Source organism: Sander lucioperca, chromosome 2 (genome assembly GCF_008315115.2).
Source record: "Sander lucioperca isolate FBNREF2018 chromosome 2, SLUC_FBN_1.2, whole genome shotgun sequence".
NCBI lineage: Eukaryota > Metazoa > Chordata > Actinopteri > Perciformes > Percidae > Sander > Sander lucioperca.
The window spans coordinates 32,174,849-32,192,995 of record NC_050174.1 but is presented as its reverse complement, the minus strand read 5'-3'; the positions used below and the strand labels follow the sequence as shown (position 1 = coordinate 32,192,995).

General features: G+C 40.7%; 1 protein-coding gene across 3 annotated transcripts in view; it reads left to right on the top strand.

Annotated features, from left to right (window-relative positions):
* Positions 1-16,295: 16,295 nt before the first annotated feature.
* LOC116050660 (whirlin-like) overlaps positions 16,296-18,147 on the top strand; it is a 147,975-nt gene continuing 146,123 nt past the window's right edge. For all 3 annotated transcript variants that reach the window (XM_035996324.1, XM_031300898.2, XM_035996327.1), the window contains exon 1: positions 16,296-17,556. In XM_035996324.1, coding sequence (XP_035852217.1) covers positions 16,855-17,556 — 702 coding nt within the window. In that variant the 5' untranslated portion in view covers positions 16,296-16,854. The remainder of the gene's footprint in view (positions 17,557-18,147) is intronic.

Sequence of the window (18,147 nt, the reverse complement as noted above, 5' to 3'; positions counted from 1 at the left end):
GCTCGCTCTACATTATCCCTTACATATTTTGTTTTTTAAAGATTATTTTTTGGGCATTTTAGGCCTTTATCTCGACAGGACAACTGAAGACATGAAAGGGGAGAGAGAGGGGTAAGGACATGCAGCAAAGGACTACCCAGGCGCCTGATCCCTTACATATTTGATCAGATATACTTCAAGTTTCTGTTATGAAGAAATAAAGAATTCACTTTAGACTGACTAACGTTAATGCTGTGAAATAAAAAAAACTCTCCAAGAGACTCTCTAGTCTCTCCAACCTCATTTCAGCTAATGCTAGTAAGGGTTTGACAGTTAAACGATTTACACACAAGTTAATGTAACGGACAGAAATAACAACAATACAGATCCATCATAAAACAGAGAGAAAAAAGACGGAATGTATTTCCGTCCGTACATTTGTTTTTAAAGTCAACAAAAAGGACAAAAATCTGGATTAGGCTAATGCTAATGAGCTGAAATTAGTTCTGACTCTGACAGACCTGGGGTATAAAATGCATAATGCCTTGAAACATAAAAAGAGCCAACTAATCAATAAAAACAAATTGCCAACTATTTTAAATTGTTTTGATTAGTTGTAACGTTAGCCCTATTGCTAAATTATGGCACATTATATTATAACACAGCTACTCAATAATCTGTTATTACCATTCATCAGTTGCACAGCTGAATAAAATGAATGTAAGGTTGAACACTACCAACCTACTAAGTCTTGCGAGTTTCATTCACTACAAACATAACCAGACACAAATATCTCATATTTTGGTTTTAACCAAGTTCTGCAGTTGCTTCACTTCCTGTCGAGTCAACGAGTGGGAAATACGGACAGCACCACTCTGCCATTGCAACCCACTTTGTGGTCGGAGGTTCTATTAATCCTGAATTTTAAGGATTAATAGAACCTCAGGATTTCAGGATTAATCAACCATGCTGTCAATAGGATTCAAGCATTCTGCTGCCACCTAATGTTTATAGTTATTAAAACAAAATCTATTTGTTCAGATATTTTTTTACACATTCAAACATTTGAATTAATTTGATCAATTCGTTTTTACTCATTCACACATTTGAATGTATTCATAGAAAATGTTTTCACACATTCAGATATGATGGTACACAGCTACAATATGTTTGACCCTATTTTGTTTCCATACATTTCTGGCCTTAGTTCTTTGCTCTTTTTTATAATACTAAAGACTACAAAATCAAATTGGCACTTAGACTGAAGTATAGTCTTACACCTTGTCAATACAGCATGCATTCAAATACATTTCACATCCTCCTAACTGTGTGTCTGGGTAGTGGACTAAAGATAGCAGTCCAAGTCTCTGTATACAATATTAAGCATAGTTGGACGTGAGGCCTTGACTCCCTCAGAACCGTGGGAAGTTCACCAGCTTGGGCATTAATTGCTAGCAAGGGAAATGTCAGGTGCTTTTAGCTGTCGTCACGAATGGTAGATGTAAAAAAGAACTGCAAGGTGGGGGGAGCCGCTGAGAGCTACATATAAATGACCTATGAAACAGAGGCCTGTAATTGCTGCACTACTCTTCCAACGCATATAATCAACACCCACCTTCCCCTGCCACAGCTGCTGGAAGCAAGGATGAATACAGTGGGAGTTATATCTGCTTTACATACAGAGTGAAAGCAGTCAGTCATAAAATGACTGTTCACTGTATAGAGAGACAACACCGGGTGCTTTATATAATATTACATTTTCTTTTGTTAATATTTTCTCAGGGGAGCTAATGGTGTGCAGTATTTGAGTCACTGCAAAACATGCACACTATCTGTGAGGAGACCTCCCATCAGCCCTAGGAGCTGGACGTGGAAGGACAAGGGGGAAAGGATGAGGGATTCTCTGAAGTGATGGGAGAAGAAGCCACTGTGGCAGGTCTGGTGGATTGTGGTGAGGTTGACCACCACAGCACCTCTCCTCCCTCCTGCACCTCTCTACTTTGCTGCAGCTGGCACCCTCAAGCACCTCCCCAGGTTTCAGTCCCTCTTCAACCTCCTGCACCTCTCAAGCATAGACTGTAAAAATAGAAGCCATAGCATCCGTGACATCACCCACTGGTTTGTGGACTGCTGTTTTGAAGCCTTGGTGCCTCGCCATTTTGTTTTTTTGCAACCGGATGTGATGATTTTTTAACGAGAGGGTGGAGCTCGGGAGGATGACGCAGCCAAGCCAGTGTTATTTATGGTTGTAATACTGCTGCACTGACAAGCAGCGGGTGTCTCTCCCTTTAACTTTATTGATATTGTCCCCATGGGGCAATTTATGGCGCAGCAAGGTATACATGCAAGACAATTAGACATACAGCACAACAAAAAACAACAAAGGAAGGAGATCCACATGAAGTGGGGCACTGAATAATAAACACATGTAATACAACCTAAACTTTTCATTTCAGATCACCAAAACAGCAATCCGATTTCACTTCTGGAGTGAGGAGCACTAAGAGGTGTGTCCTGGGCTTGAAGGGCTCCCCAGCCAACACAGTCTCACTCCCTACTTGTCAAATGTCTGATGCATGGTCAAGGACCCCTGGCATTAAGTTCTAACGAAAGAGGTGTACCTTTTGCGCTGTTTTTCAACGTGGGGGTCCGTCAGATACATTCATGTTAATCACTCACCGTTGGATATAGACGAAAGAAAAAACACGGCCCCTTAACTCGAAATCTGTGGCATTATTGGTATTTTTAGCCCAATAACCGCTGTTTTAATCAACATTTAGTCACAAGATCTTATCATGGTTTATATGTATTTCTTTTAACGTTATTATTTCGGTCTATTTCGGCCAGGGAAGCTGGATTGCTTTGTTGTTTATTGATATTTTTAAAACTATAACGCTATATCTATCAACATTTATTTAGATGTTATCATGGTATTTTTCTTTATTTTAATAATATTATTTCGGTCTTCTTATCGGTGAAATATTACAGTATGCTGTAAAACAGAACACTAGGATATGAGCCGAGCTGAGCGCATTCAAAGCCGATATCCCACAGTGCAATGCGGGCATTCATTCAGAGAATCAGACAGCGATCAGCGGGTCTTTAACGACAGTAGCGCTTCAATGTACATATATATATATATATATAATCAGTGGTTTTGTCACGAGCAACAACAAGTTGCTCAGCTTTGTTCAAGTAAGTTATGCACCGTAGTAACATTTTAAAAAGTCAGCTGAAGACTCCGGAAGTGACGTGGATTTAAACAGTGAAGATAACAATAATAATAGAATACAGTTTCATGTATTTGTCTCATGTACTGTTTGCTCGGTTGGCCGGCGGGCTGTGGCAATCTGAAATGAAATGAAGCCTATTCACGGCAGACAGCAGAAACCACAGGAGTCGAACATGTCCTCCCACCCACCCAGAAGAACTACAAGTACACTAGCTTTGTAACAGGTTCTGTGGCGTGTCTCTTATGGGAGGTGTAGTTTTAAAGTGTATTGGTATATTTCTCAAAGTAGAAGTTGGCAGTGTAGAATTTTAATGTGAAATAGCTTTTTTTTTGTGATCAATTTTTTATTGAAAAATGTACAAAATATATATAATCACATCATATACACAGTGTATTCCTTTCTTTTCCTACCCAGCAATGTAACAGAAATAAAGTCCTTTGTACATCCTTAGGAAAGCAACAGTATTAGAACTCCTATAACACCCCACACCCCCCCACCCCAAGGCGACTCCCTATAACCCCCCCCACCCAGGATCTCTCCCCTAATAAAAATATAACAGAAAGATCAAGGTCGGCCATGCTGCACCCTTTCTTTAACTAACTTGTATGCTGCCTCCCATGCCTGCAGAGTCTAATAGCTGGCCCCGTGCATACGGGCAATGGACCACTCCATCAGCACAATTTCAAGAAATGAATTGGCCCAGTGCTGCCAAGCCAAGGAATGTGGCGGCACTCACCTAAGGGCCAGCATCTACTTGGCTGCTGTGAGACCCATAGAATACGTTTATGCTGCAGGGACAGATTTAAAAAAGAGTCGTCATTAAGCAGAAGTAAGGCTGGGGAGACTGGGATCCTGATCTTAAGAATGTCACTTAAAGTGAGAGATATTTCCTTCCAGAATCTAACCACGCCGGGGCACTCCCAATAAACATGCAAGAAAGACCCCTGGACATTAAGTAGGCAGAGATCACAGTTTGGAGACGTGGTGAGCTTCATAGAATAACGCCTTCTGGGGGTGAGGTACATATACACAACATAACGACCACACTGAAAGTTAAGTATTGACATTCTGTTGAAAATATCACAGATTCATGCCCCCCAGGTATTGATCCTAATGGCACTTTACAAGTGAATGAATCTGAAAATGTTTTCTGCAGGGTAACATGTAGTACTAGTACTATTCCAGTTATAATCAACAATAGACCATACAAAGTGTTGAATCCCCTAAGTAATAAGAAGTTGACTGCAAACATAGTCAATTTAGCATCCAGTTCACGTCAGCCACAACCTGCCCCAAAAAACGAGACAGTGTCTGTAACTCGACTCAGATCAGTTAAATCACAGGTAACCAAAAGAGGGGCAATACTTAACAACCTAATTGGAATTACAACTACCACTGCAATGATAGAACAGGATAGGAAAATTAGATGCGGTCTACTAAATATCAGATCTCTGTCTTCTAAAGCAATACTAGTAAACAAATTGATATCCGATAATCAAATTGATCTATTCTGTCTAACTGAAACATGGCTGGGCCATGAAGATTATGTCAGTCTAAATGAAGCCACTCCTCCCACTCATATTAATACTCAAATTCCTAGAGGCTCAGGCCGAGGAGGGGGAGTTGCAGCCATATTTGATTCAAACCTGTTAATTAATCCTAAACCTAAACTAAATTATAACTCTTTTGAAAATCTCGTTCTTAATCTTCAGCATCCAACATGGAAAACAGTACAGCCTATTATATTTGTTGTTGTCTACCGAGCACCAGGTCCATATTCAGAATTTTTATCGGAATTCTCAGAGTTTTTATCATGTGTAGTCCTAAAATCAGACAAAGTACTTATTGTAGGTGATTTTATTATCCATGTGGACGTTGACAGCAATAGCCTTAGTACTGCTTTCAACTCACTACTAGATTCAATTGGTTTCAGTCAGAGTGTGCATGAGGCCACGCACTGTTTTAACCACACCCTTGACCTTGTGCTGGCATATGGCATCAAAATTGAAGACGTAATAGTATTCCCGCAAAATCCTTTATTATCAGACCACTTCTTAATAACTTTTTCGAATTCTTACTACCCGACTATACGAAATTAGATAAAAGCTTCTACACTAGAAGCCTATCTGACAGTGCTATAGCTAAATTTAAGGAAGTTATTCCAACAGCACTAAACTCATTACCGTGCCGTAATATAACAGAGGATCTTTATGTAAACTTTAGTCCCTCTCAAATTGATAATTTCGTAGACGGTGCTACGGCCTGCCTACGGACTACTTTAGACTCTGTTGCTCCCCTTAAAAAGAAGACAATGAAGCAAAGGAAACTAGCACCTTAGTATAACTCCCAAACTGGTAAATTAAAGCAAATCTCGTGCAAACTTGAAAGTAAATGGCGTTCCACCAAACTGGAAGAATCTCGTTTAGACTGGCAAGACAGTCTGAAAACCTATAGGAAGACCCTAAGAAAGGCCAGATCAGACTATTATTCATCACTAATAGAAGAAAATAAGAACAACCCAAGGTTTCTTTTCAGCACTGTAGCCAGGCTGACAGATAGCCACAGCTCTATTGAGCCATCTATTCCTCTAGCTCTGAGTAGTGATGACTTCATGAGTTTCTTTAACGATAAAATTATAACAATTAGAGATACTATTCATCACCTCTTGCCCTCAACCTCTAATGGGTCACCTTTAACTGACAGACTGCTAGAAAGACTAGACTAGACATATGCTTAGATTGCTTTTATCCTATAAATCCTCAACAATTAATGCTAAAGGTCTCTTCAGCAAAGCCATCTACCTGTCTCTTGGACCCCATCCCAATGAGGCTACTTAAAGAAGCGTTACCCGTGGTTAACACTTCATTGCTAGATATGATAAATATGTCTTTATTGACAGGTTATGTACCGCAGTCATTTAAAGTAGCTGTGATAAAACCTCTACTGAAAAAACCCACCCTCGATTCTGAGGTCTTAGCCAACTATAGACCTATATCTAACCTTCCCTTTCTCTCCAAGATCCTTGAGAAAGTAGTCGCTAATCAGTTATGTGATTTTCTACATAGCAATAGTTTATTTGAGGACTTTCAGTCAGGATTTAGAAAGCATCATAGCACAGAGACGGCACTGGTGAAAATTACTAACGACCTTCTAAGTGCTTCAGACAAAGGACTTGTCTCCGTACTTGTCTTATTAGATCTTAGTGCTGCATTCGATACTATTGACCATACCACCCTCTTACAGAGACTGGAACATTTAGTTGGCATTAAAGGAATCGCACTAAGCTGGTTTAAGTCCTACTTCTCTGATCGATTGCAATTTGTTAATGTTAACAATAAACCCTCCAATTACGCTAAAATTAACCATGGCGTTCCTCAAGGCTCAGTGCTTGGACCAATTCTATTCTCCTTATATATGCTTCCTCTAGGCAATATTATTAGGAAACACTCAATTAACTTTCACTGTTATGCGGATGACACCCAATTATATCTGTCAATCAAGCCAGACGAAACCAGCCAGTTAGCTAAACTTCAAGCATGCATTAAAGATATAAAATCATGGATGGCCTACAATTTCCTGATGTTAAACTCAAACAAAACCAAAGTTATTGTGCTGGGCCCGAAACACCTACGAACCTCATTATCCGAAGACATAATTACTCTGGGTGGCATTGCCCTGGCCTCCAGTACTACTGTCAGAAATCTAGGAGTTATTTTTGATCAGGATTTATCCTTCAATGCCCATCTAAAACAAACCTCTATAACAGCCTTTTTTCACCTTCGTAACATTGCTAAAATTAGGAACATCCTGTCTCAAAACGATGCTGAAAAACTAGTCCATGCATTCGTTACTTCCAGGCTGGACTACTGTAATTCCTTATTATCAGGATGCTCAAATAAGTCCCTTAGGACTCTCCAGCTGATCTAGAATGCTGCAGCACGTGTTCTGACAAGAACTAAGAGAAGAGATCATATTTCTCCTGTATTAGCTTCTCTCCATTGGCTTCCTGTAAAATCCAGGATTGAATTTAAAATCCTTCTTCTGACCTATAAAGCTCTAAATGGTCAAGCTCCTTCATATCTTGAGGACCTCTTAGTATCTTATTGTCCCACTAGAGCACTACGCTCCCAGAATGCAGAGTTACTTGTGGTTCCTAGAGTCTCTAAAAATAGAATGGGAGGCAGAGCCTTCAGCTATCAGGCTCCTCTCCTGTGGAACCAGCTCCCAATCTGGGTTCGGGGGGCAGACACCGTCGCTACATTTAAGACTAAACTGAAAACTCTCCTCTTTGATAAAGCTTATAGTTAGGGAGTGAGGAGTTGCAGTGAACGCCTAGACCGGCGGGGCAGGGTGTATAGCTGCAGACACAGCACCCCTGCTTTTCTCTGTTTCTCTTTACAGTCATCAGATTTACCTATCGTATAATCAATAATATAGTGCCTCTCCTAGTTATGCTATTATAATTCTAGACTGCCGAGGAAGTTCTTATGACACGCTCTTTTCTTTTGTTTCCATTCATGCACATCCTGTCCCAGAAGTGCTTGTTACTAACCTAGCTCTGGGGAGTTTACTCCCCGGAGTCCTTATGTTTCTTCTTCGTCCAGAACATCGCCTCGGATTAGGGTGACACCAAGACCTGGGTCTTGGGTGCAGCTGTGGCTATGGACCTGCTACACCCTGCTACGCTCTGCGATTCCCTGCAATTTCCAGCTACATCCTGCTGCGTCCACCCATGCTCTGCTGTGCCACGCTACATCCCGTACCGTCATAACCCCAACCGTCAGACACCGCCCACCAAGAGTCTGGGTCTGCCGAGGTTTCTTCCTAAAAGGGAGTTTTTCCTCGCCACTGTCGCAATAGCCACTGCTAATGCTTGCTCTTGGGGGAACTATTGGAATTGTTGGGGCTTTGTAAATTATAGAGTGTGGTCTAGACCTACTCTATCTGTAAAGTGTCTCAAGATAAATCTTATGATTTGATACTATAAATAAAATTGAATTGAATTGAATTGAATTACATCCTATGAACATAATTATAGTGTATTAATTGATGGTTGGGGTTTTTGGATGTACTACTAAGATTTTCCCACACTGTGTTCCAGCAGATCTCTCTATCATGTACTTCATTTAAATCTCTATTCCAGATACCCTATACTGATAGGGGTTTATAGGGTCCAGAAATGAATTTGTAAAGTTTAGAAATCATCCCCCGTGTAGGTCCTACTGAAGCAAGTAACTTGCGTAGGGAATGTGTAGGGAGAGCTGTTCCCCATGGGACATCGTATGCCCTCATAGCTGATCTTAACTGCATACAAAAGAAAAAAGATTAACCTGGAAGATCAAATTCAGCTTAGGTCATTAAAAGCTCGTAAACCATGGGCACCATACAAATCTTTTAATACATTCACTCCCCTATTCTTCCAATGTGGAAATGAAAAGGGCACGTTACCAGTGAGTAATGAGAAGTTATTAAAAAGTGGTGTGTGATTATGCCATTTATAATCTGTGCGACATGCTTCATTACAGCACGGTAAGATGTGAGCAGAAATGATATAACAGGGCCTAGTCGTAATTTGGCTTTTTTCAATGGTATATTAGCATACATCAGGTCTTGCAACCTGTGAGGTAATACAATATTCTCCTCAATTGGTCTCCAAGAAGCGGAGGAACTAGGGATGAACCATATAGATAGAGGGCGTAGCACATAGGACCAGAAGTAGATTTTAAAATCTGGCAGAGCTAGCCCCCCTAGTGTCTTGTCTCGCTGGAGAGTCGTGAGTTTTTCCTTTCCATATGAATTTAGAAACTAATGACTGAAGCTTATCCCAATATCCCAAAGGGAGAGCAAGAGGGATCATGGAAGAGAAAAAATGAACACGAGGAAGTATATTCATTTTAACTATTGCTATTCGGGCTTGAAGTGAATTAGGAAGATTCGACCAGCGCTCAAAGTCCTTCTCTATCTGACTGTATATACCTTGAAAGTTTTTTATTGCAATGGACGATGTGGAGGGAAAAATTTCAACTCCAAGATATCTAAAGCTTTTAACTACTGGTATATGGGGGGGCAGGGTAACTTGAAGCGCAGCTGAACTTAAATACATCAGCGCTGACTTTGTCCAGTTAATTTTGTACCCTGAGAGTGAGCTGAATGTATCAAAAGAGGAGAGCAAATGTGGGATCGAAGAACCAGCACTGCCTACATAGAGAAGGATGTCATCAGCGTACAAGGATATACGATGCTCCGTGTTACAAAAAGGTGATGGATGTCTTATTTTCTGCACCAGTGGCTCGAGGGAAAGAGCAAAAAGTAAGGGTGAAAAGGGGCAACTCTGGCGAGTGCCCCTTGATATTGGGAACTGGACAGAACAGACTTGGCCTGTGCAAACCATTGCTGAAAAATGCATACCTAGCCCAAATTTGTCCAACGTTGTCCAGAGATATTCCCATTCTAATCGGTCAAATGCTTTTTCAGCGTCCAGCGATAGAATCAAGCAAGGAGGATCAATACTGCTAGCTGCATGAATAATATGTAACAGGTGACGCACATTATCAGCTGCTAGGCGAGTTCTAATAAAACCAGTTTGGTCGTTGTGTATAAGTTTGGTAAGATGTATCTCCAACCGGGTTGCAAGCACTTTAGCATATAGTTTAACATCCCCATTCAGGAGAGAGAGAGGTCTGTAATTATCACATTTAGTTAAATCTTTATTTGGTTTGGGCAAGACTGTAATTATAGCTGTGTTAGTGCTATAATTAAATGCACCCTTATCAATGGCTGTATTAATCATGTCCAATAGTGGTTTGCCCAGTACATCCCAGAAAGTAAGGTATAGCTCAGGTGGAATTCCATCCCACCCAGGGGATTTGCCCTTTTTTATATTAACAAGAGCCTTCCTCAATTCTTCTAGAAATGGGGGTATTAAGTCGCTCTGACTCGTTGTCAGACAAAGAAATTAGATTAAGATCCTGAAAAAAATCTGCACACGCCTCCGTATCAAGGGAAATTTCAGATTTGTAAAGAGACGAATAGAAAGATTTAAATTCAGTATTGATATCAAGTGGGTTGCTCAGGGTGCGAAGAGGTGTTTAAATGGCTGTAATGTGTGAATATTTTTCATGATTTTTCAATCTTAGAGCTAAAAGGTAACTTGGTCTTTTTTATATTAACAAGAGCCTTCCTCAATTCTTCTATAGAAATGGGGGTATTAAGTCGCTCTGACTCGTTGTCAGACAAAGAAATTAGATTAAGATCCTGAAAAAAATCTGCACACGCCTCCGTATCAAGGGAAATTTCAGATTTGTAAAGAGACGAATAGAAAGATTTAAATTCAGTATTGATATCAAGTGGGTTGCTCAGGATGCGAAGAGGTGTTTAAATGGCTGTAATGTGTGAATATTTTTCATGATTTTTCAATCTTAGAGCTAAAAGGTGACTTGGTCTGGCGCCATTGAAATAATATGTTCTTCTGGTTCTGTGCATTAAGAACTCCGCCCTACGTCTTAACAAAGAGTTCAACTCGCTTCTTGTCACAGCTATTCTTCCTTGTAATGCCTCAGAAAATGTGGCTTGTTGTTGCGCCTCTAGCTGGTTGAGAGTATTCTCCAGTTCAGTTATCTTAGTTAGTCTACCCTTATTAAGGTGGGATGACAATGAAATTGAGGAGTCCCTAATACAACCCTTTATAGCGTCCCATAAAAATCTAGAGTCATTTACTGAGCCTGCATTAACATCCATAAAAGTATTTAACTTTTCTTTGAGAAAAGTACAGAAATCTCCATTTGTGAGAAGTGAGACATTAAACCACCAGCGTGGAGCTCTAAGAGGTGTACCCAGGAGTGTGAAGCATGCTGCGACAATGCTATGATCTGATAACGAACAAGGTTTGATGACAACATCATGTATTTCAGAAAGGGAAGTAGCTGAAGTTAATAAATAATCTATTCTAGAGAAACTCTGATGTCTTGCTGAATAAAAAGTATATTGTTTAGGTGTGGGGTGGATAGCGCGGTAAAGGTCTGTTAAACTAAATACTGACAGAAAGTTCAGAAAATCTTTTGATGCTTGTAGCTGTATGGCCATGGAGCGCTGAGCAGATTTGTCTAATATCACATTTACATTACAGTTCATGTCTGCACCAAGGATGAGCGAGAAGTCCTGAAGGTGCAATAAGGCTTCTGTTAAGCTGGGAAAGAACTCTGGTTCATATTGGGGTGGGGCATAAACTGAAATAAAAGCAAATTTGCGTCCAGATATAATAGTCTTAATATAAGAAATCCTACCATCCTCACTACCAAATTGTTCAAGTATAGTTACTGAGAGGTTACGTCTCAGTACTACTAGTGCCCCCCTAGTTTTCGTGTCTAGTGATGCTGAGGCGGCCACATAATAGTGCTTGTTGGAAAATCGGCGGACATCTATAGTTCTTAAGTGGGACTCCTGTATAAAAACAACATCCACATGTTGTCTGCGTAACAGGCTGTACGCTTAATTTGACCATTCAACCCATTTACATTCCAGCTGATTACATTCATACTATTCATGATAACTAATAGGGGCTAGTATTGTGACAAGATGCAGGGTGGAGAAACAACCTACTGTGCAGCTGACCGACCAAAAAGTGAAATTAAAGCGCTGAGAGAGGTCATAGGTGAAAATAGCTTATTACCATATTTGACAGTGCTTACAGTGGGTAAACTTTGGAGACCATATCTACATGACAGTTGACGTCCAGAGCTTTCTATAACAGCTGGTCTTATGTGTGTAGCACCTTCTGTTGCTAAATGACAAGCCTTCAAAAATGTTCTGGGTTCAAGGTTCAGAGGTCAATATTTCAAAGCAGGAGTAATGTATCCTCTTCAGACTGACATATGTTACTGTCGAGGTTGAGACCTTTCCAACGATGTGTTTGCTATAGTCCTACGACAATGTTTTAATTTTTACATATCATGGAGACTTTGCAGGCGATTTTACTTTAGGACTATTTGCCTTGAGTTCAAATGCTTCACACATAACACTTTTATCATAAAGCTGACATATACTTACAATAAAAAACAACATAAACAAAGTGATATGTAGTCAGACTGAAGCACATCACACAGCCACAATCTATTGCTCATCTTTTACAAGCAACCCACACACAACCCTATATGCATGAAGCTATTGCAAAACCCCTGCAGCCTAAAGCAACATTATTTAAAGTTTTAATTGAGGTAGGTCCGAATAGGCCTATAGTTTAGAAATGTTTACATTGGGGTACCCTATATCTTCTGCCAGAGGATAAGAGCTCATCTGGCATGGAGAATAAAGATCAGACCATATTCTCTGTGCTTGCCTGGACAGACTGGTTTCTATTCCTCTCCACAACCTTCATGACAGTCACCTGACAAGCACGCTTTAAATGAGATGTTTTTAGATATCGTCATGCTTTCTGACATATGAATATGCTCTGTAATGCAGCCTTATATAACATAAACCCTCTGATTCACTGTGAGTCTGCTCTAAATGATAACACACACTTTCAACACAGGCCTTCCAGCCAAAGGTGTTGTCCATATGAACACCAAGGTGCTTATAGGAGCAGAGCCGATTACTTGGTTCATCATTTATGACCTCTGATATCCTCTGACCCATGTCACGACCTTTTCCTCAGTTTGTGAAATGGTTGAATGAGATTGTTGGCATGGCACCACTGCACACAGGTCTCTGTTTCAGCAGAATAGGCAAAAGTACTTGTGTCTGTGTGCAGTAGGCTGAGGTAGAACTGTGCCAAAAATGCCAAAACACATGTTGTATATGTACACATACCCATACAAAGCTATATACATCTTACTCTGTGAACAAAAACCTCAGCAACAATCTACTTATCCTTTTATTTTCCTGAAAATGCTTCCTAAAACTGGTCCCTTCTTAGTTTTGAAAAGGTAATCTCTCAGTAAAGGCTACAAAGGTTAGGATGGCTACAAGCTGTAACCACGGTGATTGATATGAGGATCATCTTCTGAATATAATAATTAATATGTTAGGCCTACCATAAATTGATATTTCAAAAAAGGCATTTATTTAAAACAACTAATAATGCAGTGTGATTTTAAATCTTACTAAGTCCCACACATAAATATGCTCATGTTTTTTTTCCCTTTAGTCTTTGCTATTAACAGTCATCAACTGCAAAATTAGAAAATTGCGTTTTTAAATAATGATGCATGGAAAATAAAATAAAAAATGCTTCTCTTTGTAAATAGTTTATTTTTTGTTTTTCACAACAGTACAAGTCAAAACAAATGCAAATTAGTCAAACAAGCCATTAGGGTGTATTTCTAAACACTCAACTGTAGGTTGCTTATATAGCATATATAAGGCAAATCAAAGTGCTTAGCATAAAACACTATTTTTTCATTATTGGTATTTTTATTGTGTAAATTCTCACGTACAATGCGCAACATTCTTTCACAGATGAGGAGCGGTAATTACTACGTCACTTCCGCTGATTTTTTTAAACGTTATTACGGTGCATACCTTACTGGAACAAAGCTGAGCAACGTGTTGTTGCTGGTGACAAAACCACTGATTAAATATATACATTGAAGCGATGTTGTCGTTAAAGACCCGCTGATCACTGTCCAATTCTCTGAATGAATGCCCGCGTTGAATTGTGGGATATCGGCTTTGAATGTGCTCAGCTCGGCTCATATCCTAGTGTTCTGTTTTACAGCATACTGTAATATTTCACCGGCAATAAGACCGAAATAATATTATTAAAATAAAGAAATGAATACCATGATAACATCTAAATAAATGTTGATAGATGTAGCATTATAGTTTTAAAAATATCAATAAACAACAAAGCAATCCAGCTTCCCTGGCCGAAATAGACCGAAATAATAACATTAAAAGAAATACATATAAACCATGATAAGATCTAGTGAATAAATTTTGATTAAAACAGCGGTTATTGGGCTAAAAATACCATTAATGACACAGATTTCGAGTTAAGGGGCCATATTTTTTCTTTCGTCTATATCCGATGGTGAGGGATTAACATCTGACGGACCCCCGCGTTGGAAAAACAACGCAAAAGGTACACCTCTTTTGTTAGAACTTAACGCCAGGGGTCCTTGACCATGCGTCAGACATTTGACAAGTAGGGAGTGAGACTGTGTTGCCCCAGCACAGTGGCCCAACTGCTGCCATCTTACAGAGACTATATTTGTCAGGAGTTGGCTCTTCTGCTCAAAGATGTACGGCACCCTGAGGCGCGGCCAGTGGCAGTGGAGCCTCTATTGCCACATCACACAACTTCTTGTGCTTATACATCACCATCAGCTGCATTCATACCAAATGCCACCCATACAGCATGAACCAGTTTCAGGGAAACTCCAGCCACATCCATCCAGCCTCCAGATCCAACTAGGTTTAAGACCAGGATCCAGGCTTAGGCCCATAGCTGCACAGCAGACTTGGCAAATGGACTTGGTAACCGAGTCCAGTTGCCCTTTAAATTTAACCTTCTATGACCTGAATGACTGAGAATCTTTTTTGTATGTCCATGATATTTCTACATTATGACTTAAAGCTCATGAACACACCGGGTGTGGTAAACATTTCCATGGTAACAGTGAGCTCCACCAATCAGAGATGTTGCTGTTACACTTAGGCCTGTGGGTAGTGTAGAACTTCATCATGAATACGTGAAGAAAACATGTTTTTCTTAAAACAAGGCTGATATTATACAGATGTCTGGTTTCTACAGGGGCATAAATCTTTGTTTCACAATCTCGTAGCTTGTGGTAAGTTTACCTTGCATGGTTTAGACATTATGGCTAACGATCAAAATCCTTATGGAGAAAATGAATGGGATTTTTACTTCCGGAACCACACTGTAAAGCTCTAATGGCCTTGAGTGTCATTCTAGTTTCTGTTTCAATATTCACTTAAAGATTTATGCTGTATCTCCTTTTAATGCAATATGTAGTCAAGTCACAGTTTTACCTTTAAACTGATGTATGCACTTACTTGTCTTGTATTAGCTCTGCTTAACCTGCCATTTATGTTGAATGAGTCTGTATTTTTGGAAAACTCCGGATACTCTTCATAGCTGACCATGGGTGGGAGGTAAGGGATGATGAAGCGGTGGGTGAAGAGTTAGTGAGTTATGTTAAAATGTGAATTTTCTCCCATAGTACACATTTATTCACAAAAAAACATTTTTTTAAATCACTGAAGTCAGGAGCAAATGAAAAACAATAGATGGCAGCAGGGTCACTTTACGGGACCGTGTTGCCTGGGACTCTCATTATGCCAAGTGGCCAGACAGAAGGAGCTTGTTACTGTCATGAGGAGGAAGACAACTCTGGGCTCCTATAAATAGCGGTTTAAAAATAGCCTTAGGTTCTAGTTATGACAAGGAGTCTCAGGGAGGCATTTAATGCAGCTTGATCAGCTTAAAGGCTGACAAGCAGACATCTACTGTCATCTGAATCCTAGGACGTAATTTCCACTGGGGACTTGTCCCCCCATGTTTCAAAATCCCGTTTGTGTCCCCCCCACTTTCTAATTCGTTTGATATTATTTTATTATACATCTCGGTGATCAGCCCCTATTTTAAACATTAAACAGAACATTAAAGAGAGTAAGACACCTTTTACGCAGTTTAGTTCTATTCTTTCTGGAAGAATTTGTCATTGTGATAAACTGAATAATTTCCTGGATTTTATATCACCATAGTCCCTATAAATGTATGTAGAAATGCAGGAAATGTGATTCAAACCAAAGTTACACCGTTGAACCAACCGACACATTTTAAAGATGAACCCAAAGCAATACATTCATATGCTTTTAAGTTGTCCAGTAGGGATTCACCTGCTTTTGTCCAAGAATTTTTTTAATGGAATTTGTAATTTAAACTCCTGCTATTCCTGTTTTTACTCAACAATGCATGACATTGGATTGCCAAAAATAATCATTTAAATAAGGATGAGTAATGTTGTCAGTTTCTAAGCAACACACACACACACACACACACACACACACACACACACACACACACACACACACACACACACACCTACGTCATTTCCTATACACAGAGGTTCTGAGAGCATCCAAAATCAGCGCTCCCTGCCAGTTGCGCACAGATCAGGCTCCGTCCTAGAAACCCGAAGGACTATAGAGTTTGTTCTGTGGACAGAATAAAAATGGAGAAGGTCATATACATTTTTAAAATTTGCAAGGACAAAGGGAGCCTTCCAAGGATTTGTATCTGCTGGCTTTCACATATTACAACGGGCACTATTTGAATCGCTGAAGCTCGTCCCGGTGAAGGCAGCGGTAAAGATTTTGTTGTACGTGGAATGAAAAGACAAAAGGACAAAAAGAACATATGATTTATTCAGTGCAAGACGAATGTGAGCTTTGTCTGGGACAATGGGTTGTTTCTAGCTGACACACCGTGTGCAGCGCACATCAGCGCCGTTACGCGCGTATAGATCACCGGTCACCTGTTGAAGTTGCCTGATGAGCAGTGAGCTATTTAACGTTTTGCTTTTTGTCGTTTGAGGATCGACTTAAACATCGCTTTAACATATAATTGGTCCGTTCTACCGGCTCTGTATGATGCACTGATTCCCCGTTATGTTGTAGGATGAGCGCTGATCTGGAGCGCGTTTCGCTCAACACATCGGTGAACTCGGGCGGCCGTGCGCTTTCGGCAAACGTCCGGAGGCTCCACAACACTCTCAACCTGCTGCTCAGCGATCTGGAGAGAGAGCAGTTCGTCCACTGTCTCAATGTGTACCACGCCAAGCGCAATGTCTTCGACCTGGTCCAAACTCTCAAAGTGATTCTCAACACGTCCGGCAAACGACAGCTGCTGCCCATGCTTCGCCTGGTCATTCCGAGGTCCGACCAGCTGCTGTTCGACCAGTACACGTCCGAGGGACTTTACCTGAAGACAGAGCTGCTCCCCAGCAACGGCAGCGCGGAAGTCTTTGGAGACGAGGGCGACTCAACTCTGCAGGAATATGTCAGTTCCATCCATGAGCAGCCCCTAACCTCCGGCTGTCCGGACGGTTTCAACGCCGCCGCGGAGCTCTCGGCTTCCATGGCCCCGCAGTTTTTCGAGGGTCCCTTTGGAGAAGTGCGCAAAGTCACCCTGACGCGCTCCAGGAGCCACGAGGGTCTAGGCTTCAGCATCCGCGGGGGATCGGAGCACGGCGTGGGGATCTACGTGTCCCTAGTGGAGCCGGGCTCGTCGGCCGAGAGGGAAGGACTGAGGGTTGGGGACCAGATAGTGACCGTGAACGACATGATGTTTGACAATGTCACTCACGTAGAAGCGGTGAAGGTAGGATATTATGCAGTGCGCGTGCGTCAGTTTGAGTGGTCATCTCATAATTAGGCTACAACCTCAGGTTAATCTCCATGAGAAAGACTGTGTGTGTTTGTTCATGTGTGTAGGCTATATTTTTGCAGACTGTCCGTGTGTGTGTGTGTGTGTGTGTGTGTGTGTGTGTGTGTGTATGTGTGTGTGTGTGTGTGTGTGTGTGTGTGTGTGTCAGAGAGAACATGCATTAAGCACTGGGCCATGCAGTGCTGTTCTAAAAAACAGTAAATTTCATGTAACAGTTTGGGGGAAGGGGGTGGACAATAAACATCAAATTTTTCAAGAGCCATTTTTGAAGGGGAAACAATAATACAGCCAAAATTGTACTTGTATGGCAAATGCATACATAGAGGAAAGCCTTACTATTAGTGTAGCATGGAGACCGTGTCATTATCCTTCTTCTCAAAGTTTTTCAGATTCAATGAATAAGCTGACTAAATTGACTTAAAAAATCTTCTTCAAAACCATTTATTAATTGCAGTGTTTTTGAAGTTGTCTACAATCAAGCTAGCCTGGCTCCGCCCTCCTACGTACTTACGCTCAATTTTCATT